The sequence below is a fragment of the Lepus europaeus genome, chromosome 10 (genome assembly GCF_033115175.1).
Source record: "Lepus europaeus isolate LE1 chromosome 10, mLepTim1.pri, whole genome shotgun sequence".
In the NCBI taxonomy this organism is placed as follows: Eukaryota; Metazoa; Chordata; class Mammalia; order Lagomorpha; family Leporidae; genus Lepus; species Lepus europaeus.
The window spans coordinates 21,644,013-21,671,335 of record NC_084836.1 but is presented as its reverse complement, the minus strand read 5'-3'; the positions used below and the strand labels follow the sequence as shown (position 1 = coordinate 21,671,335).

Here is a 27,323-nt window from a genome sequence, read left to right as displayed (position 1 = left end):
ATGACTACATCAAAAATGAAAACTGTAAAAATTTTAAATTTATCAGTGCATATGAACAGAATGAAAACTCATCCAGTTTTTATTCTTATTCCTGTATTTATTATTTGATAGACTACAAGTGATGGATTGGCTCACTATTTAATTTGAAATTTTAGTGTTGGTTAACTAGAGGGACAGAAGAATTCTTTTTTTTTTCTTTTTTTAACCTTTTGGATATGATATCAGTTTTGGCAATGCATTCTCTAGTTTTACCCAGGCTAATGTATGATCTCTGCCACTTGCCACACTGTGATGTGTTTAAACAGCACATCAATGTACACGGATGGTTGCCATTTGCTTAATAGCTTTAAAAATAATCTTTAGCAATTTGTTCTACTTTTATTCCTTAACATATGATTTTGCTTTGTGAAACATGAGAGATAAGTCTTATATTTAGGAACCATTTGGTAGGGAAGCTGGTAGAGTAAAATTTAATTGATTTTTTTTTCTTTTGCAGTTCTTGAAGAAATAGCATGTGAATCCAGATTAGGTGGCATCATGAATATTTTTGTAAAAGGAAGTTTCACTTGCTTGAGCTGAATTTATGCTCAGAAATCTCAGTCATCCTTGATTCCTTTTTTTCCCTCGCTTTCAAAGTCAAATATTACCATGTTTTATACATTTTTTTTCTGCCATAAGATCTCTGATTCTTCTGTCACTGTAGCCAGTGACTTTCTCACAACACCAAACAGACCTTACTGCTTACAATCCTCCTTCCCTCTCCTTCTACTCTCTACAGTGCCACCAAGGTCAGAGTACTGATTACACAGGTCTTGCTACGACACTGTGCTGCTTCTAGCATTTTAGTACAGAATGAAGTTCAAACCTTGTAGGATGGCATTTGAGGTGCCGGCCCTAATGTATGTTATAAGTTTTCATGCTTGTTTCTCCTGTTCCTGACACAGAAACAGTGAGCCTCCCCAACAACGTCCCTATAGTTCCTAGACATGTTCTGCCCTATTATGTCTTTATGCTTTGTGCTACATGTGGTTTCCTCTGTCCCGAAGTTGTTTCTGGGCTTCTGTATTTGCTGATGCCTTCAACTCCTTGTGGTTCAAAGGTCACTCTCGTGACACTTGCCTGTCTCCCATGGTCAAACATGAATTTCCTGATGTACCACTGCACTTGGACTACATTTGTGCTAGAAACTTTTAGCTGTTCTGAATTGTTATAATTCGCTTGAGAGTCTATCTCTTCCACCTGGCTGGTAGCTACAGAAAACTAGTGTCCATTCATTCTCACTCATCTTTTGTTTCTGCTTCTTTCTGCCTCCCCATCCCAGATTCCAGAGTCTAGTACCATTCCTGACACAGATAAACACGCCATGAACACTTCTTGGTCAAATAATTGAGGGATTATATCACATGGAACTTCATAAGTCCCTTTTGTTCTACTTCCTTAAGTTACATTGAGCTTAGTAAGGTAAATTTTCACTCCCAGTTCTACTTTACTGAATTTTAAATTCCATTTCTTAGTCATTTCTCCCCATTGTCACAAAACTGATTGCTCAGTAGATGCTGAAGCCTTAGTCAGATTATATGACAAAGTCTGAGGGTCCCAGGTCTTTTGCCAAGTGCAAATAAGAAGTTTCTAGAAGGTATGGACTAAATTATCTTCCAGTGAAAAATACTCTGCTTTTCTTTGTCTTGGTTGTTTTTGCACAACAACCATTCTTGTAATGCTCATTTTCCTAATTTTTAGCTTAAACTTTTCATTAGATACAGGCCATTTCTTCCTGTCTCCTCATCTTCTGAGGCTGTAAATTATCTTGTTACTTCATTTGTAAGGGGAACATATTTATTTTCTGTGATGATGGCTCCCCTGAGCCTTCTTTTTTCTTAACGACATAAAGTTAACTTCCTTTGTGGCAAATTAAGGACAGATTACAAGCAGCCTGGGAACCAGGCTCCATCACCACAGGGGCCGCCTACTCAGCCTCCTTCTGTTCAGCCATCCAAAAGCTGCAGCTGCTAAGCCAGCCCAGTGATGGGCTGCTCTCCCCCTGCCTCTCTTGATCTCATAGAGGGAGTTGAGAAGTCCTCTTCTCCATGTCTGATCCGCGTTTCCTTCACTCTCCTTCTCCTCCCCCTACCCCAGCTGCCTACCATCTCCCTCCCACACCCAGGCCAGCAGTGACTGCGTTCCAAGACTCCCCCTTCTTCCAGCACTGCCACTTGGTTTCTATGGCAACAGAAGATGTTGGTGGGAAGCAAAGATGCTGAACTGAAACTAGAGTTAGGGCTGGGAGGAGGAGGTGGAATGTGGGCCTCTCTGGAGGCTGTGGAATGAGGAGAAGGGGCGTTCCCTGGTCAGAGTTGGGGGAAAAGCAGCCCAGTGAGGACAATGAGGCTCAGGAGGAAGGTGATCTGGCAAACAGAAGTCACTTTGGTTAGAAAAATAAAGCGGGTAGAAGAAATAGGAAAGACTTACAGAAAATAATGGGGGATTCTATTTGTAGTGGTTGATTGGTTATGGTAGGTACAAAATTGGAAGTAGATGATATTTACAAGATGAGTCATGAAAGGCAATGAATAGAGTGACAAAAAAGAGAGGGGATTTCTGCAGGGCTTAATACCAATAACTATCCACACAGAAAACAAAAGGAAGGATAATGGACCTGGGTTCATGAATTTCTGTCTACTTATTAAGCAGGCATGACTTGTCTTCTTTGGACCTTAGTTTGCTCCTCTGTTTGCTCTGTTAGTGAGGTTCAGTTGTTAAGATCTCTCCCAAATTTATGAAAACCAACTAAAAAATACACATATGAAGTGGCCACTCATAGGGAGAATGGAAGCTATTTTTCTTAAATCATTGTTTGAAGTTATAGAATATGGCTTGCAGCTAGAAATTTAACTGAAAATTCATGGAAAACTATGCATTGTTTAAATATGAGGACACTTCCACAAGTTCATGGAAAAACTGAACTTAAAAGAGAAGCGTATTTGGGCACACTTTTTCTGAAATTCATTCATAGTTTTTTCATAATATTCATTTTCCATGAAAGTTTTGAAGATCCCTGTATATGTGGATTTCAAAATTTTCTGCACCAAAATAAACTTTTGATCTACTTTCCCACAAACTTATTGAAGTATCATTATATGTTCTTTCTGTATTTATTTCAGTTTTCTATGTCTCTTGAAGTTACAGTGTCATTATAACATGCACCTAAGTATATATTGTTATAGCAATATTTAGTGCTAGCTCTTTCATCACAAAGTGGATGCTATCCCTTTCCTTCAAATTGCCTCTCATCTGTGTTTCTAAGAAGGCTTCTATGCTATTTATGCATTTCTTCTCTTATTCTGTTGGTCTTATAACTTCTCATATCTCTTCTGTCTACTTAGCTTGTGGTTCCTGCAAAAATAATATTCTATATCTAGTTATATATACAACAGCCAATCACTACTTTCCAATGAATGACTGTGTCATAATTTCCTTCAGAACCCCAAGGCAAGCAAAGCTAAAAGTTTGTGGCCCAACTAGAGATGCCCCTAGGCAGTGCCCTTGCTACTTTAGAAGAAGGATGACAAATTACGAGAGGCTCTGAATTCCCCATGCTTCTTTGTCCTGAAATTGGGAACAAAATAGCAATGATAACAACGTGCTGTTCCAAGTGATTTACATAGATGGACTCACAGAAACCTCCTCTCAACCCTCTGGGGTTAATGTGCAGTTATTACCATGCTTGTTTCCATGTACGGAAAGTGAAACACAGAGACATCAAGCAATTTACCCAAGGTAATATAAATTGCTAGGATCTGAAATTAGTCAGAATCCATTCTCACAATCATAGCTTGATGATGCTACCATTGGTTTTCATAGACAACTATTTTTTCTTAAGTGTTATCATTTAATTAATAAGGAAGGAATTTGTGACCATACTCCTGGCTTCTGTTTTTGAATTAGGTACTCAGTTCATTTATTTACCTGTGTTTACCCTTCTATCAACACAGTAGGGTAGGCTGGCGCCGTGGCTCAACAGGCTAATCCTCCGCCTTGCGGCGCCGGCACACCGGGTTCTAGTCCTGGTTGGGGCACTGGATTTTATCCTGGTGGCCCCTCCTCCAGGCCAGCTCTCTCCTATGGCCCGGGAAGGCAGTGGAGGATGGCCCAAGTCCTTGGGCCCTGCACCCGCATGGGAGACCAGGAAGAAGCACCTGGCTCCTGGCTTCGGATCAGTGAGATGAGCCGGCCGCAGGGGCCATTGGAGGGTGAACCAACGGCAAAAAGGAAGACCTTTCTCTCTGTCTCTCTCTCTCACTATCCACTCTGCCTGTCAAAAAAAAAAAAAAATACAGTAGGGTAGAGGTAGCTTAAGGTTGGGTGTTTGCAGAGGGCTCAGAATAAAAAAAAGAGGCCCCAGTTGCTCACAAGCATCTCAGTGTCATTTTGAGACAATGAATAGGATGGAGGCTATGACTGAAAAGTAGAGCAGGAGAAAGGGAGAAATTTGAAGTTCTGTGTATGAGTTGCCTCTATATCCACAATATCTCCTGCCCCTAATAATTTTCTCTCGCTCTTACACACACACACACACACACACACACAATTTACCCTCCCTGCTCATGTCTATAAGGCAACAAGGCTTATTCTATAAGGTGTTTTAAGAAAGGTTTTCTGGAGAAATGCAGAGCAGTGAGTGTGGTAGTGTTTGAGACACTCTAGTCATTACATAGACACTCTGCTCACAACAACATGAAGCCTACAAGTCAAAAGTTGTACTCATGTTTACACAGCTTCCACTTCACCACTCTACAGCTTCTTCCTGAAATATGAACAAAATATCCCAAACTACCAATCAATAGGGCATAGACTATAGGGTAGCCAAGAAAGAAAGTTAGAAGCAAAGTCCACAGAAAAATAAACTCTGGAGACAATTCTAAGAATTTGAAAATAAGAACAACCAACCTCTAACTGGTATCCCTAACAGGTACAAAACAACACTGCATCTAAGCAAAAAGGAAGGATGCCATGCAAAAGGAAGAGAGAAGGGCAGATTGCTTTGAGAAATCAAAAATATTATTGCTTCAATACTTAAAAAAATCAACATAATGATAGAAAGCAATCTCCTAGAATATAAGATAAAAATAAAAATAAATGGTGAATATGAGCAAAGGAGACGAGACATTTTGGAATGGCAGAGAGATCTAGTATCTCGATAACAGGAATCACAAAAGGGTGGGGGGGGGAGGAGAACAGAGAAAATGAAAGCAGAGAGATGATCAAATGACTGAAGACAACTTCCCAGAATGGATCTTTATATTTAAAGTGCCTAATAAGTGTGGGACAGGATTTAAAAGACACCCACTTAGTCACATGTTAGTGACACATCAAGATACCAAGGAAAAAGAGAAAATACTAAAACTTCCAGAGAGGGGAAAAAAAGGTCACCTGTAAGGGAACCAATGTCAGGATTCTCATCAGCCACCAAAGGACAAAGGAGCTATGTCTGCCAAGTTCTGCAAAAAATTAGATTCAGCCTATGTTTAGTTTGTGTTATAAACTAAAACAAAAGATTAATCAACCATGAGGGCAGAATATAGGCATTTTTAGATTCACGAGGGCTTGGAAATATGCTTTTCATGTATCTCTCAGCAATTTCTTTTTTAAAAAGTTATTTCAGTGTATGTGCCAGCAATATGAGAAATCAAATAACGAGAGAGCAAAAACATTTAAGGAACAGTGGATTCAATACAAGAGTGCAATGAAGAGAGTCCCAGAATGATGAATGTGTGGCCATCTCAGTGCACAAGTCCAGCTTGGGACAGGGAGGCTGAGGAGAGGGGGTTCCTGGAAGACAGTACATCAGAAAAAGAGTATGATGGAGACAGGAAATCTAAAGTATAAAGTTAAGGTAGAAAATACAAGAGAAAGGAATGGCAATCAGAAATGGCAAGAAAAGTGAAACAATTATGAAACACAAATAGAAGGGAAGTTCTAGCATAACTCATATTTCTGGTATAAATGGTACATGACTATCATTTGTCATCAACATCCAGCCTCTCCAGGAGCCCAAGTATGGGTGCTTTTTTCTTTTATTCTCCAAAAAGATCTTTTTGCCCCATGAGTAGCACAGAGGGAGAGAAATACTGGACTTCATACTGTCACTGTCAGCCACAGAGTAAAAAGTAAGTTGATTTAGAATGCACAAAAATGTGGTATTTCATCCCACCTAAGTCTGTGAGCTAAGATTCAGTATGCATATATATTTATGGAGGCATCTAGGAGACAAAGAGATGATGGTGTGAATAAATAAGTCCTTATCTCTCGTATCAGGGCATCAGAAAAGAAAATTTGAAGTTAGTTAATAGAGGACTGCGTTATGGTATCTCACATACAGCACAGATAATCAGCTCCAATCCAGGCTGATGATCAGCCACTGAGCACTCAGCTGACATTCAGTGCCCACTGGAAGGACTACAGAAGACTGAGTATAGAAATGTTTAAGGCATTTGCTCTGCAGAGTGGGGCTGGCAGCAGGCAGATGGCAGGCAACTGTTTCCATTTTAAGTTTATTTGTAGGTTTGTTTTGTTGTTCAAGTTATATATTATTTTCAAATACTTGTTTTAAAAGTGTGCTCCTTTCTGTCAATCCTACTTTCTATATTTCCTTGGTACAGTGCCATTGTTTAAATTATCCTTGGTACTGTTCCTATGTCTTGGTAAACCATGTTTTTGGAAGACAGTGAGGTCAGAAGCCAAATAATTACCATGTCACGGGTAGCCACTCATGCACTTGCCAAGCCCCTTCCTTGCATTTATTTCCTAGAGTGTTCTTGAGGACACAAGGGAGGAAGACCCCTTTTAGTGCTGTCATTGTCTTGGTTGTGGGGTTACAGGAAGCAGAGCAGCCTTAATTTTCAGCATGTAGGCTTTAGCTCTCCAGACTGCTACTGAAATGGTGAGCTCTGATTACAGCTTTTCAAAGTGCACTGTTTTCACTGTGCTAGAGAACAGTCTTCTGAATTAGTGTCAATAAAACTCTTTCTAACAGGGTCTCTGACACCAGAATCACCACTGCTGCCAAAGTAATTACCGTGCCAGGACTCTAGGTCTTGTCAGGCAGCACAGATAATCACCTATGACCCCAGGCTGGTGATTAGCCAGTCAGTTGGCACTGAGCATCCACTAGAAGGGGCTGGAGGGCTGACCAAAGAGAAGGCCCTGCAATGTTCTTTCTTTGAGGCACTTCAAGCCAAAAGGGGCTGAGGTGATGGAGTAGAAGGAAAGCAGGGGTTCGCCCACATCCAAAGATGGAAAAACAAACACATCCATTCTCAAGTCATGGAGAGGGCTGTGGAGGGTCATGTTGGAGTGGCATAAAAACTGACTTTTCTTCCATCTGGCTCTGTCTCTGTTGACTTCTTTTTGTTTTCAGCCCTGCTCACTACTGGACCTGACTCAAGGAACCCCTCCATGTGCCCTGCTGTTTTGTGTGCCTCTGCACTAATTCCATACTGTTCCACTTGCCTGAAAAATGGTCCCTATCGTCTCAGACCTTCTCAGCCTGTGGGTTTTTCCATTCTGTCAAGAGTTAGTATAGACTTTAGCTCCTCTATGAAGCTTTGCCTGAGTCACTCAATCACAATTCCAATAAGTTGTGGTGCTGAAAGGATTTGTAACTGTGTTTCTCCAATAGATTATAAGCTTCTTGGGAAAAGGGACTGGGTATATTATGATTCTAAAGTAGTAGTTAAAATGGTTAATACATGTAAAACACTCAAGAATAGTGGTGCTTGGCATATACACACAATAGAATGGTTCTTTTTCTTCATCACCACTATCATCATCATCATCAATCTTTGTATTTAAGAGCCTAGGCATGACATGAGGCAAACAAAAGTGGAAACTTAAGCAAATGTTTCTTCATCTGAATGCTGGGAACATTTCAGACAGGCAGAGTTTCACTGATGAGAAGGCTGATCATTGTTTTTGGCAGTGGTCATGGTTCCCAGATGACAGCAAGGATGATTGCTTTATCTGCTGGTGACTGAGCGTGGTGAATATCTTTAAAGAAATGGAGGCTCTAACAGGTGAACAAATTTGCCTCTGGAGAATAGGATATTCCCTATGATAAGAAATGCTTGATAACAGAGTTGCTGTTGATTCTGAGACAGTATACTAGCCCTTCAGGTGACAGGATGGATTGAAGAAACTCCTAATATAACTCAAGGAACTTTGTTTTCTTCAGCATTATCTGAAAATGGTTAATCAGGCTCAAGCAGATGCCTCCAAGCACGTCTTCCATTGTTTTCTGTGTGTGTAATGTGCACATGTGTGCTGCCATCTGGGTGAGCCTACCTGGGTACAGTGATGGGTCATTACACTGTCCTTCCATATGGCTATGTGTGTGTCTGAACCACGGTTTCACAAGACAGGTAACACTTTCATGCACAGAGGCATTACACATGAGCCCTAGAGATTATCACCAGATCAGTATCTCCTTCATTCTTTGGACACTCCATGTGTTTTGACATCTACCAGCTTTGTTTGTGATTCCATCTAATACTATAGTTTTCACTCCTCAGTATTCAAACAAATTCTACACAAGTCCATTTTCCTCAGAGAGTCTTCCATGATTAATCCAACTCATAGCTATCTCTTTCTTCTCAGTCATAATCAGCCACAGATTTACAACAACCATTTCTCTGACAGTCACATGCTATGCTGTGAAAACACTTGCACTGTTGACCTTTATTGCTATTTGAAAGAATAACATTGCTTAGCCATTAGGTATGCTAGTCTTAGTGCTCTGAATGAACTGTGGGATCTTAAGCAGATTCTATATTATGCCCTTCTGTATCCTTACCACAATCAGCACAGTTAGATGAGCATAGTTGGTACTCAATAGGTATTCCCTTAGGAAAAAAATGGATACATCTCCCAGAAATCTATTCAGAAACATTTTCCTGAGAACCTCTTTACAAAGGCTTATCTACTTTCTCCTTAAGACTGTCAACACCTTAAGTTAAAAGTTGCAGATTTCAAACACATAGATTTGTATTTTTAAATGTTAATATTTCTCATAGTCTTCTGAATATAAGCTTAGGTTAATGTTTCTGCAGAAAAAAAAACTACTGGATTCTTGAGTATTCAAATGTTCTCATAAGTACATTATCACGATTTGATCAACTATAGTTAAGGGAACATTTTGCAATGAGTGGGAGTCCATGAATGTTTCTTAAAGCAGCACTAAATGCAATCCAGTTCTGTGAAAGTCCCACAGTGTTGTGCCAATGGCATGCACTACTGCATGGCCTAGAAGCCTGAATGGCTCAGTTATTTTCAATGTACATTTAGCTGATTAATCAAGGCCTATGGTGAGTAAAAGTGAATTAAGGTGATTTAACTTCCCAATATTATTTAGATTTATTTCACATAAGATCAATGAGATAAGTGGGTTAGGGATGTTTTGGTGCTTGTAGAATAATTCATGTAAGCTTTTTTCCTTGGATACAATGTAATATGAGGGCAAGAGCAATGAAGCCATAGGGCAATTTCTATGTGTTATTGCATCCCCATACTGGCTAATCAGTAATTCCAAAGTGGTTTGCCAGCTGAATGGAATAGGCACTTTTGTCATCATTATGATTCATAGCCTACTGAAAGCACACAGCTAGCCTTAATGTAATTCTTACCACAACCTTGTGAGTAGGTTAGGTACTATCTCCAGTCTGCATGTGAGAAACCAGTGCTCATGAAGGCTAAGTGACTAGCCCAAATCTAACATCAAGTAGGTAAAGAAGTCAGACTCTGAAAGCAATTCTGTGCCTGAAAGTGCAATTGTTGCTCCAATTCCTGTTGTGCATAACGGTATTTTCTGTGCTGAACCCTGTGATCACTAGTTTCAAATGAGCCCTCAATATAGTCCTATCATCCTATTCTATTTTCATAGTCAATTCTCTTTCCCAATTCCCGAGAAGACATTTTGATATTTTCTCTATTGTTAAATCTTTCACATTTTGAACTCATAGTTCAGTAGAGAACAAAAGCCATTAGATAAAACATATCTCTATATTCTCACCACCTTATATACAAATCATTATGGTCCCCATCCTCTCTCTATTTCCTCCTTATATTAGGAATGTCTGCATTAAAGGCCAATGTCGCCATTTGGCTCTGGATCCCAATTACCCTCACCTTTGTTCCTTCAGTCAGCCCTTCTTTCTTCTCCAATATCTGTCTACAATGGTCATTCCTTTTGATGGTCAAAGATAACTCTACTCTCTACTAGCTTATTTTTGTTGCTCCCATTATCAGAAAAACTTTTCAATAGTAATCTGCTTCACCACTCCTTCCACCCAATGCAGTACAAATTTAGCAGTTGTTAGTTCCTGGAATATGCTTTTGTCAAGTGCTCTATTGGCATCTGTGTTGCAAATCTAGTGGCTACCTTTGTAGTCTCATCTCATTTGATCTCTCATCAGCATTCTATCCAATTGATGACTTACCCATGGAGCAAGTTTTGGGGAAAAGAGCATTTCACTTTTAGACACTTTGTGTTTGAATGGTTGGTAGAATTCACAAGGGCACTTCAAAAATTGGTGAAAAATGAAATGAAAAAAATGTTTATTTTGGTATAAACTTTTGAAATCCATAAACAGTTTTTTTTATATTATGCATTTTCTGTGAGCTTTTTGAAGACCCCTCATATCTGAGGTAGGAAATTTTGCCTTAGTTGTGCATCAGTGAGGTCACCTAAGGTAAATATGATAAGAGAAGAGGGTCAAGGGATACCCCCTGGGATAAAGGCAGAAACAGGGTACGCTACAAAGGAGACAAAGTGGGGAGCAGGAGATAGCAAGGGAGGAGAAGCCAACGAGGAAAACAGTAGTTGGTAGCACCACAGACCACAGAAAGATCAGGTAAATAAAGACTGAGAGAAGAGTGCTGTATTTGGCAATAAGGAGTTCACCGGTCATTATTTGTAAATAATTTCAAAATTATGACAGAGGCCACTGGTATTAAAAGCTGACTGTATTGAGCTGAAGGACAAGCCAGCAGGTGAAGGAATTTTCCTAAAACCCTGGTTGTAAAGCAGAACGAGTGAGTATATTCTGAAGAAGACAGAGAATTGAGGGGAGGTTTAGAAAATAAATCAGGTTGCATCTGAACTTTTTCAGACTGTAGAGAAGACTTACCTAATGTCACACACCATTTATGCTACAGCTAAGTATGAAACCTATTTCTTTTGTTTCCCAAATTAATTGAGATAATATAGGTGGAAGAGTTTTTAAAACTATAAAAGGCAATAAGAATTTAATATGATGTTTTTCACTTTGAATTTTTTGATTATATGACAAGCCCTTTATCCATGTCGTTCATAAAGGAACCTCTTTGTTATTTATTCAGTAGTTGTTAAATAGCCGAATTGGTGTGAACGATCTTTTGCTCGCTTCCTTTTGAAAGGAAGTTGCAGCTTGCTGGCCTCAACATTCCTGTTCACTTTTTCTGAGCTAACAGATAGACTATATTGCTATACAGGATTGATGTATGTTAAATATCCAGTTCCCTCTTTACAGGAATACTCTTTTCTTACAAAAGAATGTTAAATATAACTCCTGTCAAGTAAACTTGAGATACTTTTGTGTCTAGGCCTCGAATTCCAAGAAATCCTTTAAAGTTCTGGCAGAAAAAACCTAATTTTCTCACCAGCCATCTAAGTAGACATTGGCTTATAGACTCAAGATGCTCAACAATGCTTTGGATATAAATCCTAACTATCATTGCTCAGTTCAAAAGCAGGTAAAATTAAGATAATCTGAAATTTAGTTCTGTGGATTCAAAGGGCAAAAAAACAGTGACCTCATCCTCAGAGGCCTATATTAATTATTAGTTTTATCTTTCATCCTCCTTATTATACCTCTATAATTCACATATACAGTCAGAAGGGTTCTTGTTTTTCAATATTATTTTCTTCATATGCTCTTATGAATAAGCTCCCTGTGCCTATGATATGCAAGGTACATACAGTCTAGTGTGGACAAGCTGAGATTAAGTAGGGGGATGGATGCAAGGACCTGCGAGGTATTATATTCATGTCTCATTAGCCTGATTTTCTTGTGGATAAAAATTTGTGGTGGTTCATCATGACAACTCATCATACTTGATCAAGGTTTAAACAGAAGTAAAAAATCATGTCTTCCATGAATATTGCTTTGATGCAGTATCTCCCTTATGCATGAAATGGCCCCACTCAGAAGACCCCACTATCTGAGGACAAACTTGACCTGGAAGTTCATCTCTGTGTTTATAACCCTGTGAATGGGAGAAACTTTCTTTAGTTGGGACTGCCTAATCTCTGCACAAGGTGAATTCTTCCTCCTTTCTCTCTTCTCTTCTCAGCACTCCTCTGAATCCATACCCTCCTAAACTTCTATTTGTCTAGATTCAGATCTTTCTTGGCTGACTCATTTTTTCCCTCCAGAGACTCTTAGAAAAAGCTTTTCAATATTGAGCGCTTTGGGCCAGATATTTAATCTGTCTGCAACTAAATAGTGTCATTTATAAAAATGGGATAATACTACATATTTTCTAACATTTATGGGAAAATAATGTATGTAAAAATTATATCAACAAGTTCTCAATAAATAATAGTTATATTGTTAAATTGTATATGCTTTGCTTTCTTTCTATAAAATGTTATTTGGGGGCCGGTGCCATGGTTGACTTGGTTAATCCTCCACGTGTGGCGCTGGCATCCCATATGGGTGCCAGGTTCTAGTCCTGGTTGATCCTCTTCCAGTCCAGCTCTCTTCTGTGGCCTGGGAAGGCAGTGGAGGATGGCCCAAGTGGTTGGGCCCTTGCACCCACATGGGAGACCAGGAAGAAGCACCTGGCTCCTGGCTTTGGATCAGTGCAGCGCCGGCTGTAGTGGCCATTTGGGGAGTGAACCAACAGAAGGAAGACCTTTCTCTCTGTCTCTCTCTCTCACTGTCTATAACTCTACCTGCCAAATAAATTTGAAAAAAAAGAAAAAAAGTTATTTGCTAATCATCTATTTTCTTGTGGCTCTTCCATCAAATAGTTATCAACTGTAAGAATGCCAAACAAATTAGTATTTTTTATAAATGTGATATATTTAGGGGCCAACAGAGGCTTCAGAATAAAATGAGAATGCTTTTGGGATAGGAATTTCTCAGGTCTGGTTCTTCTAGTACTCCATGTTAGATGGCCATGTGAGCTTGTACATGATTACCCTTGCATGGAAAACTGTAAGTTATCAAAAAAGATTGCACTTATCACCAATGAAAGAGAAACATCATATTCTCAGCAAGTCTTAAGTTGGATGAATTTAATTTAATTAACCAAGTGTTTATTGAGTGGTTGTAATGGACTGTGTTTGGTACCGTGAGGGATAATGAACAAAGGACATACATGCACACACATTTATTGAGGACTGTTAGGAGCTGAATTTTGTCACTGTCAAATTTACACATTGAAGTCCTAAACTCTACTGCCTCAGAATGTGGCCTTATTTGGAGATATGCTTTTTACCGAGGTAATAAGTTTAAAATGAGGTCATTAGGGTAGAATTTAATCCAATGTTATTTGTCTCCTTCTAAGAAGAGGAAATTTGGGCACAAATAAGCACAGAGTGGAGGCAATGTGAAAACACAAGAAGAACATGGCCATGGAAAGACAGGAGATGGGCCCAGAACACATCCTACCTTCACAGCCCTTGGTGGAATCAGCCCTTGATTTCAGACTTCCAGGCTCCAAAACCATGGGAAAATGCCTTTCTAGTGTTTAAGCTGCCTAGTTTGTGGTAGTTTATTATGGCAATGCTAGGAAGCTAATATGAGGATTTAATATTTGCTAGTGCTTGGAAAAATAACGCTGAACAGGGATTGTCCTTACTCTCTGGGGCAGAGTTAGATAAAGCTGATAAGTCAGCTTTGTATGATAAGCCTGCTCTAAAGAAGAGGTACATAGGGTACCATGGGAGACCAGTGAAGGATAGCTGGACACTACCAAAGAAATGGTTGAAGGTTGACCAGAAAGGACCTTAGAGTCAGGTTTTTGAAGTAATAATTACCCAGGCTGAGAATGTTTGCAAGAAGGGTGTATTCTGAGTAGAGAAGACTCCACAAGACACAATGAGTACAAGGATGTGTGAACTGATGTGGTGTAGTTGTAGGACTATAAGTAATACAACGTGGCAAGAAGTTAAGCAGGGGAAAAGATGAAGCTGGAGAAGTGAGCAAGGTCTACATCAGTAAGGGAAAGCTCCCTGGAGCAGGCATGTGGGCCAGGGCCTTTTTTGAGTAGGCAACAAGGGAGGAGGTGAACTACAGAGTTGGAAAATTCTGGTCTGGTTAAAGCACAGGTCTTTTAAGAAGTAGTGGGGAGGAGGTGGAAAGATAAGAAGACAAGTTAGGGTGAAAAGATAAGATAAACAAGCCTCTCAAAGGACCAGTTTGTGACAAATTGGGAGCACTTCAAGGGCAAGGCCAGTGTCTTCTTTAACGCCTGCAATAAAACAGTGACTCGGGAAATAATTGCTGAATAAGGGAACGTAGGAGTGATGAAATTGTGTTTTACTGAATTGAGCAATTCAGGTCATAGCGGTTTAGAAATTCAGGCTCTGCTAGCATTTTTTTAAACCTTGTTGAGTTTTATACTCTTCATTTATCATTACAGAGATACTAACATCGACGAATTGCTGAGAACTACCTGGGATTATGGGAAACTGTATGGAATTTAAAAGTTCAACTCAATCAATAGTTATTCAGAAGCTACGACATGCCAAGCACTGTGCTAAGCTTAGGAATATAAAAATAAACAAGAGCCAATCTCTGCCGCTAAGGAACTCACTTTCTAGGGTGGGAAGCAGACATCTGAACTGATAAAAGAATTGCAAGGCGAGATAATCAGGATTAGCACATTGCTACGCATGGGGTGCTCTGGGTACAGAGAGAAGGGGCAGTTTTGCTAGCCAGATTACGAAACGATTTTTAGAAAACTCCTGGAGGAAATGGAGCTTAAGCTGATTCATGAACAATGCTACACAATTAGGTGAAGGAGGAATAGAAAGGGATTCCAACAGAGGGAACAACAGGTTTCCTCTGCAGCTGTGTTTTTCTAGTTCCCAAGCCTGTGCAGTTCCCTTGCCGAAAATACACTCCGGTCTTCTCGGTTAGAGATGCATATTCCCTTGCTCCTGCCAGATTCCTGAAGGCTGGATCTTGCTCTGAATATCCTCAGCTATTGGCTGGGTTCTCTGGAAAACAAATGGGCCTTCAGGAATCCTTCATGGAGCCACCTGCCAAATTCCCTCTCTTCTTTTCTCCCACTCTCTTCTTCTATCCTTCTTCCCTGTTTTCTTCTTCTTCCTTTCACTGAGCATTTCCTGTGTCTACATGTAAAAATCATGTGCTGGATCAAAGAATGTTTTTAACTCCTGAGCAACTCAAAACTGAGAGTAGGGACAGCAAACTATGGCCCATTGACCAAATTTGTCTGTTTTTATAAATAAAGTTTTATTGGAACACAGCTTCACCATTCATCTACATATTGTCTGTAGCTGCTTTTGTGCTATAATAGCAAAGATGAATAGTTTCGATAGAGATGATGCAGCTTGCAAAGTCTAAAATATTTATCACCTGGCCCTTTACAGGAAAAGTTTGCCAACCCTTGTTTTAGTGTTTCTGTACAGCAAAGGTAGTAGGGGTAGAAGAATGGTGGTTTTAAGAAAGGCTTCTACAGAAAGAGCATTCCAAACTCATATTTGAAGGGTCAGAAAAGGATTTACAGCTAAAAGAACTGACAAGTAGGCTAAGAGCTAAAGGATAAAAAGGAGTTAAGAGAGAAAGGAAGATTGTTCTTGGCAGACAGTAGCATATGCAAAAGCCAGGCAATGAAGGAAAAACATGCAGCTTCCTATTGCAAAGAGATAAAAATGGAAAATAAGTTGGGACCAGTCATAAAGGAACTTAACTATGACGGTCATACTAAAGATTTTGGAAGTGTCTTCTAACCTCCCATAGGTAATGGAGAACCTTTGAAGGATTATAAGCAAAGTAGTGAGTTCTTAAGCAAATGTGTGCTTTACAAAGAGCACTCTGGCTGCAGGGATAGTTTATATTTTTGGACACTTACTCTATGCCAGATCTGTGCTAAATCCTTTGCATGAATAAATGTATATGAAAATATGTATTGAGTAGCTGGACAGCAGTGGAAGCCAGCTTAGAAAACAGACATGGATCTGTGAGAACCAATAATCTCCCAAAGGGAGGGAGAGGAGAACACTACTCACATTCAAAGGTACAAGGAGGATTAGGAAGAAAGGGGTGTTACAAAGGACAGTGTCATGTCATGGAATCCGAATGGGGAACAAATAACAATCAGTGGGTAGGGAACATCAGATATTACCAAAAAGGAAAAGAGAAATGAGGGAGAGAAGAAAATGGGTGGCATGAAGCAGATCATGGTTGACTTAAAAGAACATTTTTGCAGAACAATTGGAAAGCAAGACAGGATTATAGGGAGGTTAAAGAAGTGACTGCAAGTGAGAAAATGAGGCCATTGCCATTGAATACTTGTTTGAGGGATTTGTCCTTCAAAAGAATAAGAGAAATACAATTGTGGCTGAATTTCTTAAATTTAGTCTGTAATTCAGCAGTTTTAGCAAGTTTTCTGACTCATGAGGTAAATTCCTCATCCTAAATATCTGGTCATTTAAAGCAACACTCAAGATCAAATTATGCAAATATACTGCAAGACCAAATTAAAGGCCAATTCATGTGAGCGTTAGTAAGTAATGGGAGTTATATTACTGCATTATTGGAAAATGGGCAACATATTTTAATGCTTAAAAATTTAATCAGAGTAACTTCCAGTTGAACTAAAGGGCTCTTTTCTATCACCAGATTAGAATCATGGTTAACATCTTCTCCAAAAGCCATTTCCAACATGGTCATTCCTGCACATGCCCTCATTTCTAATATTTTGCTGCACAAGCAATCAGTATCCTTCCAAGGCTAATGAGATATACAAGTACAATTAATAGCTCTGCCAGCACCAATGTTGTACCCTGCATCTTTAAAGAGCTCAAAATATTAAATAACAACCCCAAAGAACATTTCTTCTAATCCCTCATTAGACTGATTTTACAGATGAGTGAACTGAATCATAGAGAAGTGAGACAGTGGAAATGAGAAGTCTTACTTTAGTTGTCTCACATCACAGTGGGGATGCTGTCTATTATATTTATAATTAAGCTATGGTCCAGACAAAGAATGATTCCCTTTTGGTTTTGACTTTTAGATACCAACAGCTTTTAAATGCCAGCGGTTGAAGAAATTATGTGAATATTCTTCCCCCCTGAAAAAATGGGTTTTGTAAGTACTGGCCTAAGTGAGTTTAGAAAATTATAACTGCATTTTCAATATGAAGCCACCCACTCAACTCAGAATCTAGCCTGTTTCAGAAACAGGAAGGCGTAGGGAGTGTGGCAGGTATTTTTCTCTGCATCTTTAAATCTTGGTAACTTCATAAAATTTTCCTAAAGCTTTGAACAAGAAATCAAGGGGTGATAATTTTTACCCTTTAGGAACAATATTTTTTCTACTTCACAAGTTAAACTGACATGGATCATGATACGTAACTAAGATACTAAAAATCATTTTATTTGGTCAACTTCAAATATTAGTCTTATTACAGAAAAAAATGGAAAAGAGATGTACATCTGTTACCATGTAAAATGTACCACAAAAATGGGAAGAAAAAGTTTTGATTAAATATGCAGCTAAAAGGTTCAATCTTGCTCAAATTCTTTGTTCAAATGGATGGCTTCCAAGAGCACTGTGGTTCTACTTCAGTATCTAATAGGTATTATTCACTATGACCTTCAGCAAATCCTTTATGAATATTAACCACTCAAGTGTACAAAAATGCCAATTCACATAGGACTGTCAGTATTATTTTTATTTCTTACTCTGTGAAGGCTGAACCTTATACATTTTAATAATGGTCAAGTCATCCCACATCAACAGAAGATACTAACAATAATGAGCAGTCTAATTCCATTCTTGCTCCTTTTTGGTTAGAGTTTACAAATACAACTGTCAGCTCATTATCATAGTGAATCTATGAATCAGTACTCTCCCAGGTAACATAAACTTCTTAACACAGTCTTATGACTATAAATCTGCCGTAACACTGCTAGTGTTTTGGTGCTATCAGTATCTTTATCTTCCTTTACTCCACACTATGATAGGTAGGGGCGTGTATGATGTGCATGCCAAGTAATGATAGGGCTAAAAACAGCGCCATACCATGCTTGAGGGTAAGGATCTCATTCACTGCTACATCTCTAGTACTTAACACTGTCCCTAGCACATAGAATATATTTAAGGAGTGAGTACCGTACGAATGAGTGAAGAGTAATAATGCTCCGGTTTCCTAATGGCAAAACAAAGCTTTCAGTTTAAAAAAAAATGAACCCGGAGGTCCATCTAAAACTGTATCTCCTGCACATTGGTGTTTTCACTTGCTGACTTCTGTGAATATAGCACTACACTGGGAGTTGTGAAAAAGGTAAGGAAATTGAATAAACATAACTTGGACTTAAGAAGTTTCCAATTCACGTGAGGAGACAAGATAACAAGGATACTTCAAAAAGTTCATGGAAAATGGAATTAAATGATGGTTATTTTCTGCCAAAAAAAATTTGAAAGACATGCACTTTTTTCCCAGCAATTTTCATGAACTATTTGAAAATTCTGTGTGTGCAGGGATTTCAAAATTTTTGCACTGAAATAAAGTTACCCTTTAATAGCATTTCCCATGTACTTTTTCAAGTGTCCACATATACAAGTAAAATCATAACTCCTAATTCTAGAGAGAATAATGGGGACATACCAAAATTTCCTAGCAAATTTAACTACTGCATGAGTTCAAAGCAGAGTCTGCCATGAACTGGAGTCATTGAGGAAAGCTACTTAAAGAAGGCAGGAATTGAGTTAGATTTTTAAGGATAAAAGAGAGGAAGGAAAAGAAATAGCCATCCAGGAGAAGCTGGGAGAGTGGCCAAGTGAGCAAAGTCATCAAGACAGGAACAGATAGCCTTGAGGCTTAAATTTAAGAAGCAGTCATCATACTTGAAAAAAGAAATATGAAGGTAAAAACAATATAATAAATAGATAAGCATGTGTATTTTCTATAGTAATCCCTCCGTACCTAAACTACCTGGAGGGAAAGAGTAATGTTGAAACAGACACATGCTGCATGTTGGAAACACAGGGAAAAAGAATGTGGTGTCAGAGGACCACTGTAGCAATCCCAAAGGCTAGGAAGTCCCTGCCTAAGCAGGACAGGGGTATTGGGGTCTGGCTTCCAAAAGGATGAACAGGCAGAGTGGGACCCAGGGAAGTCCTCAGACACAGGATTCTTTTGTGAAAGGGGCTTTGGATTTCAACATAGATGACATTTTCCTAAAGTCTTGATGACCTGATAAACTTTCGCAATTATTCTTTGATTGTACCAACATCTGGTTATTTTATATTTTTAAGGATACCAAAGGAAATAACTGTGTTCATAATTATTATGCAAACTATAATTCAAATGTTAAAAATTCAGAATTTTGACTTTAAGATATGAGAAAGAAATTCATACATCTATAAAATCAAGGATAAGTATTAAAAGCCTAAAAGAGTAGCAATAACTGACAGATATTTTAAAACAAATAAAGGTCCTTTTTTTCCCTAACTTACATCCAGGAATGGATGTAAATAATCTTTACTAAAGTAAATCATAACCACATAGATAAATCATCCGTATATCATGTTTTAATACGAAGGTATATAGAATAGATTTAGCAAAAAAAAGTTTTTAAGCTTTAAATAAATACTTTGAAAGTTATTCATATGAACCCTTTAAACTCACACTCATTAATGAAATACTGATTAAAGAAAAATTAACTCCTGAGAATGTTTGCTAAACAGAGTACATCTATCTATGTATAGATGTACTATGATGTTTAAACCAACATTAATTATATCCTCTTGATGTCTACTGTCTTGCTCTAAAAAGCTAATAAGACCTGTAGCACATCATAGTTAATAGGAGTGTGGTGCCTGTTGCTTAGGCAACAGGATGAATAAATGCAGGTCAGAATGTGCTTCAAGAAAAACAAAAGCTAGAATATGATGCCGACTGGAGATCAAGCAGGTCTAACATTTCTCACCACATTAATGAAATCTGTTTCTTAATGTTAGATAATAATATTATTGTACTTTAATTAAGTTCAGAATTAAATAAATCAGATTTATGGAGATCAATAAATATTTTTATAAAGGTAGTCATTCATATCTTCTGTTACTAGTGGCAAATACATGGTGTATAACAGCATGTAAACCACCAATCGATAACAAGGTTTTGTGATTTACTGCATTTTTATAATTAATTAACTCCTCTAAATAATAAATCAAAATGTTATTTTTATTCTAAAGTCAATCTCTTGAAGAAAGTACTTGATTGGCTAGTCTAAATTTACAAGGTCTTCTTATTTTCTGGAAAATTATACATAATACTTAGAACTAAATAGGGAGACAATAGTCTATTAGTAGACCTTTGTCACATTTGTCCAGCATTTTACATTCCAGATACATTTTGTAGTCCTTGTACATAATTTACTCATAGATTTTTTTTTAATGATCTCTCCCCAAATGTTTGTTTAAAACATGTTTGATGTTTGATTAACCTTTCAGTTTGAGGCTTTTGAAAAAGGATTATATTTACTTATAACTGTTTAACATTCAGAAGAAAATTTAGCTGAATTAAAGTTTTTCAGTATGGTCAAATGATTCAGGGAACTCAAAGACCTAACTTCTTAAGGGACCAGAATAAATCTGGACAAGGGTTTGAGGGTGGGAATGCAAAAGCCCCATTTCGAGTAGAGATACAGGAAAGAATAAGTCACATGGAGATGTGCAATAAACATCAATAGTTATGAAAATATTTTCATTCTGTTTGATAATTCCTATAATTCTTAGTGCCATATGTTTAGCATGCTTAGTCTGTCCTAAATCTGCTTGGTTTCCCAAGACTTCACAGCACTTGAAGAACTTTCACTTTTTTCCTATTTCAATACCCACAATATCTTGTCTATTTAACCAGTGACAGTGCTTGATGAATATAAGAAAAACAGCAGTAGCTGAATAGCTCATTATAAAAAATAAAACAACAGAAAGCTCATAAAAGGATCTATGCATGCAATTACTTAGAGCTCATATTTTTCTGTATTTAAAAACTACTGGGCATGTACATTTTTGGAGAAGGAGCAGTTTAAATTTTTAATAATCTTCAAATTTACAACAGTCAAATCAATCTTGGAGAAAAATAATATCAGGTGGGAATAAAAAGACCTGACTAGCAGTCAGTATTTTGTTGTTATCAGTCTGGTGTTAGTGAGCTGCAAGTGTCAGCTCCAGCATTTTATTTAGGAACAGAGATGAATTATTTCTGTAAGCCAATATGCCTATATTGTGAAGGTCTCTCTAAACCCGGGAATCAGTGATATGTGTGACAGGAACTTAAAGGCAAGGAAAGATAATAAGGGTTGTGACGTAGCTTAACAAGGGGAGCTGATGAGCACTGGGGGAGGTATGGAAATGATCAAGACGCTGGATTGTCGGTCTGCACACCTTCCCACCCTGCTTCCTCACCTATATGCATCACGGTGGGAAGTTTGCACACACCAGGTTTAGACTGCATGTAGACCAAAGTCCATCAACATACTTAGTCCATCAACCGAGCTTTCTAAACACTGGCAGCTAATTGACCATAGTGTTGTTTTCCACCCAAGGTAATAAACAATACTTCATTGCTTTTCAATCGGCATATGTAAGTAAGTGAATGCTCTCCATAACTGACCATCTGAAGCAGTTTGCTAATGAACTGAAGGTCAGCCTCATGACTGAAACTGCTTATTGAACAATTATAAGGAAAAAAAATGATCTTCACATCATCAACATAACAAATTGTCTAATTAATCACGGGATGCTGATGCTCGAGTAAAATAATGTTTCAGGCATCTAGAATCAGCTGAAGAGTGCTATAACCTAACTGGGTATTCTAAGATTACAAATTTATAAAAAAATTACACAAAGAATGACAGAGAATATAAATGTTCATCTTCTTTCACTGCCTATAAATAGTACTCTCACTGGTTCATTCATATAACACACATGTATATGGTTGCAGACAGACCTCATTTTTCAGCAAGTGTCTATATGTACACAGTAAGTTCAGCCCTCAGGGCATCCGATTTTCTGATGCAGTTACATATAAAAACTGACCGATCTCAGTGCAAATCAGGCTGCCTCTGAGCCGTGTAAGACACATAAGAAGCAAAGACAGACAAAAGGCAGCTCCGTGGACACAGAGAGCGTCTTACCATAAACTGCACATTGTCAAATCCATTAGCCATCAGGTGGTTCTCGTACTGAGGTAGCCCAATGCTTTCCAACCATTGTCCCACTGTTTGGACAGGGCATCTGGGTCCTGTAAGAGGATGAAGAGGGAAGCGTTTAAGCAGGGAGTAGCCGTCCACGGGGTAATAGCGGTAGTCCTGGGCTGAGAGGTGGCATTGCCACATCATGCTCCTGGGAAAGTTGCTATCAAAGGAGCCCGCCAGCTTGACAGATTAATGTTCTCAGCGAGACAGCAAAGTCAGAAGTAAAACATAGTTTGCCAGGCAGGCTGTGGAGTATGACTTGATCCTAGCTCCACATTTCTTACATATTAATCTTTACTACCGACCAGTACGTCATACATCCCCCAAAACCAGGCAGCAGAAGAAGGCATATCAAGCTGTCAGCTTAGGCTGGTCTGCGTTCTATGTGATTGTTGGAGTACTCCACAATGAGCAATGCACGGCCAGCAGCCAGAATTCTTTTTATCAAGTACTCCTACACTCATCAGTATGCAGCTCCATGCTCCTTGCTCCCCCTCGCTCGCTCCCCTTCATTACCCAGCCCAGGCTACACCTCGCATTTTCAATAATAGCCATCAGATAAGGCAGATTTTTTTTGTCTGCAAGCTGTAAGCCTGCTGCTGCTGCTTCCTCCTACACACCCATCCAAGCGTCAATCTTGAATGATGAGAGCAGTCAAAACAAATGCAGAAAATAGCAAGACTCAAAAGCAAACCAAAGTGCTTAAATCTGAATTGAATCTTCATACTGGTTATACGTTACCCAGCTATTTGTTGTGGAATTTTACGTTTCAAAAGACACCAGGAAATGCAAAGCTTGAACTATGGCTTATAACAGAGCTCACTCCGGGTTCCTTTTTTTGCTTTCCTTTCTTGCCTTTTCTTCTTTTAAAAATGCAGTACAGATAAATGTTTCTGATCTAAAGCTTACAGTGTTTGGAGAATATTTGTTCCGTTTCTTTACCATGCTGTATCAAAATGAACCTAAGATTTTTTTCTCCCTTTTTGAATTACAGCAAGACACAGAAACTGCAGTGCAATCTTAGTCAAGATAATTCATTTTTCATTTGCTAGGGCTTCTTCCAAACAAAAAATATTATTAGTCATAAGAAACCCTGTTTCCCTCTGATATTTATAACCTAATCTACCAGGGGTTACTATCCTAAAATAACTAGAAAGGTAACATTGACTGGATAAAAATTTTTAAATAAAGAACAAGCGCTCTAACCAAAAATAATTCAAGAATAACAGATGCAAATGTGTGAGTTTTACTGAATGGCAAACAGATCGCATAATTTATCTAATAACTGGGAAAAACCAGGGGTTAATAATAGAGCTCAGAGGACTAGATCATTGGAAAGAATAGACTCTTAAGATTGGAGAGAACTCACAGAAAGGTTAGCCTAACTTCCCTATGGAGGAATCCCCTTGTTCTAATGTTCTTAATACCATTCAACCTCTGTGCTCCAGTGCTGCCTGGAACAGAGCTCTCACCACTTATGAAGGATCTTCCATTTATTAGAAAGATATTTTACTTCCTACCTTACTCCCACTCATTTCTTCCAGCTCTGCCTTTGGAGTCACATAGATTGGAAAAAGTGTCTCTTCCACACAAAGTGCTTTAAGAATTAAAGCTAATTCTCTCATTTACCCCCAGAACAATGCCTGGCACATGTAAATGCCCACCAGACATTTATTGAATAAATGAAACATTGCTTTTCTTCTTTCTTCAAACCTCATCTTTGTCTGTTTCCTTTCTCTTTTTGAGGACATTGTCAATCTTCCTGAAACATAAACATTAGACCTCAGAACACCGGGGCCCCTAGTGCACTGTTGACATCAGTTTCCAAATTCCAGTCATCTCTCATCATAGTGTCACCCACATCATTGATGCTGCTTCTTGTTTTATGTTTCTGGAACTGCCATTTATTTAGATTTTTCTGTCTTAGTTCAGGCCCACCTTGTGTAACGCAACAATTGCTTCTATATGTGTCTTCCTACCTCTGACATTTTAAAAATCTGTTTTATACATGGTATCAGAATAATCTTTCTGACATAAACTTTTCATTATTACTTTCTCTTTCAAAATTCTTTCATGGCTTTATGTTGGTTTCAAAATAAACTCAGTCCTTTGATGATATTTTGGGGTCTTCATGACTGACCGCAAACCATCCAACATGTTTCCCCTTCCCCAGTGCTCCTGCCAGGTGGGATTATTTGCTGGTCTCCAAATATAGCCTAGAATGTGCATTGCTTGGTTATCTGATGTCCCCTTATTTCTTTCCATTTGTTGCTTTTGGGTCAGATGCCATTTTTCCTTTAGGAAACCTCTTTAATTCCTCCCAAACAAGTATAGATCCTCTTCCTTTATCTTAAATGACATTTTAGACCCTCTATTATCGTAAATATTTTCTGTATTACATTATTGTTATTTGCATATGATGATATTTCTTGAAAGTGGGGAACATGTCTTAATGATATTGCACATAGTAAGGATTCAGCAACTACCTGCTAAACAAAATAATTCATTTCACAATCAAGCTACATCAAGTGCTTCTAAATTAAATTTTTTATATGTTTTAACACCATCCCAAGTCTCTGAAATCTCTTATTTACTTATTTATATAGAGAGAATGGATTTCATGCATTTCATATATACAGTTTAAAGAACATGATACTTCCCACCTTTCTTTTTTCTCTTCCTCCTTCCCACTCTCCCTCCTCCTTCCTTTCTTATTTTAATTTTTGTGATGACATACTTTTTTTAACTTTTATTTAATGAATATAAATTTCCAAAGTACAGCTTATGGATTACAATGGATTCCCCCTCCCATAACTTCCCTCCCACCCGCAACCCTCCCCTCTCCTGCTCCCTCTCCCCTTCCATTCACATCAAGATTCATTTTCAATTCTCTTTATATACAGAAGATCAATTTAGCATATATTAAGTAAAGATTTCAACAGTTTGCACCCACACAGAAACACAAAATGTAAAATACTGTTTGAGTACTAGTTATAGCATTAAATCATAATGTACAGCACATTAAGGACAGAGAACCTACATGAGGAGTAAGTGCACAGTGACTCCTGTTGTTGATTTAACAATTTGACACTCTTGTTTATGTCGTCAATAATCACCCTAGGCTCTTGTCATGAGTTGCCAAGCTATGGTAGCCTTTTGAGTTCGCCGACTTTGATCTTATTCTGACAGGGTCATAGTCAAAATGGAAGTTCTCTCCTCCCTTCAGAGAAAGGTACCTCCTTCTTTGATGACCTGTTCTTTCCACTGGGATCTCACTCGCAGAGATCTTTCATATAGGTCTTTTTTTTTCTCTCTTTCTTTTCTTTTTTCTTTTTTTTTTCTTTTTTTTTTTTTTTTTGCCAATGTCTTGGCTTTCCATGCCTACAATACTCTTATGGGCTCTTCAGCCAGATCCGAATGCCTTAAGGGCTGATTCTGAGGCCAGAGTGCTGTTTAGGACATCTGGCCTTCTATGAATCTGCTGTGTATCCTGCTTCCCATGTTGGATCGTTCTCTCCCTTTTTTATTCTATTAGTTAGTATTTGCAGACACTAGTCTTATTTATATGATCCCTTTGACACTTAGTCCTACCATTATGATCAATTGTGAACAGAAATTGTTCACTTGGACTAGTGAGATGGCATTGGTACATGCCACCTTGATAGGATTGAATTGGAATCCCCTGGTACGTTTCTTTTTTTTTTTTTTTCTTTCTTTCTTTTTTTTTTTTTTTTACAGGCAGAGTGGACAGTGAGAGAGAGAGACAGAGAGAAAGGTCTTCCTTTTGCCGTTGGTTCACCCTCCAATGGCTGCCGCGGCTGGCGCGCTGCGTCCGGTACACCGCGCTGATCCGATGGCAGGATCCAGGTGCTTCTCCTGGTCTCCCATGGGGTGCGGGGCCCAAGCACCTGGGACATCCTCCACTGCACTCCCTGGCCACAGCAGAGAGCTGTCCTGGAAGAGGGGCAACTGGGACAGAATCCGGTGCCCCGACCGGGACTAGAACCCGGTGTGCCGGTGCCGCAAGGCGGAGGATTAGCCTACTGAGCCGTGGCGCCGGCTGAACCCCCCCTGGTACATTTCTAACTCAACCATTTGGGGCAAGTCCAATTGAGCATGTCCCAAGTTATACATCTCCTCCCTCTCTTATTCCCACTCTTATATTTAACCGGGATCACTTTTCAGTTAAATTTCAACACTTAAGAATAATTGTGTATTAATTACAGAGTTCAACCAATAGTATTAAGTAGCACAAAAAAATATTAAAAGGGATAAAGTATTAAGTTGTTCATCAATAGTCAGGGCAAGGGCTGATCAAGTTGCTGTTTCTCATAGTGTCCATTTCACTTCAACAGGTTTCCTTTTTGGTGCTCTGTTAGTTGACATACTTTTAATTTACTTTATAATCCCTCACTAAATAAAGTAGAAAGATCCCTGCTCCTCATGAGTATAGACAAGGTATGTAAATAATAAGAAGACATCTTTTTTTTTTTTTAAATAGAATTTTCATGTCTGGATTTTTGCTCATCATCCTCTTTCTCATCTTCTTTTTGAGTAACAATTCCTTGGTGGATTGTGTTGTGCTTAATTATAATTTATTTCTGATTGGTTCTAGATCTTTTAAGAAGATTAAGGAGTTTATAGAAGTTTTTGAGTCAATTTTAATGGATCCTAGCTTCTCAGCATTGCCTGTATGAGAGGCTGAAAACAAGATTCTATTTGTCACTGGCCAGCTCTAAAAGCTGAAGCAAGGCAGAGTTAAAGCTAAGTCTCAACTTTAACTTTTACAATCACATCCACAATGTTCCTTCTGATCTCTGAGCTA

General features: G+C 38.5%; 1 protein-coding gene across 15 annotated transcripts in view; it reads right to left on the bottom strand.

Moving 5' to 3' along the window:
* The window catches only part of ANKS1B (ankyrin repeat and sterile alpha motif domain containing 1B), a 1,247,671-nt gene that overhangs the window by 399,610 nt on the left and 820,738 nt on the right, over nucleotides 1-27,323 (bottom strand). For 9 of the 15 annotated variants that reach the window (XM_062202010.1, XM_062202014.1, XM_062202015.1 and 6 more), the window contains exon 1: nucleotides 22,439-22,642. In XM_062202010.1, the coding sequence (XP_062057994.1) occupies nucleotides 22,439-22,642 (204 nt within the window). Of the gene's footprint in view, nucleotides 1-22,438; nucleotides 22,643-27,323 lie in introns of those variants that run through there. The other 6 variants (XM_062202004.1, XM_062202003.1, XM_062202008.1 and 3 more) reach the window with 1 other exon arrangement.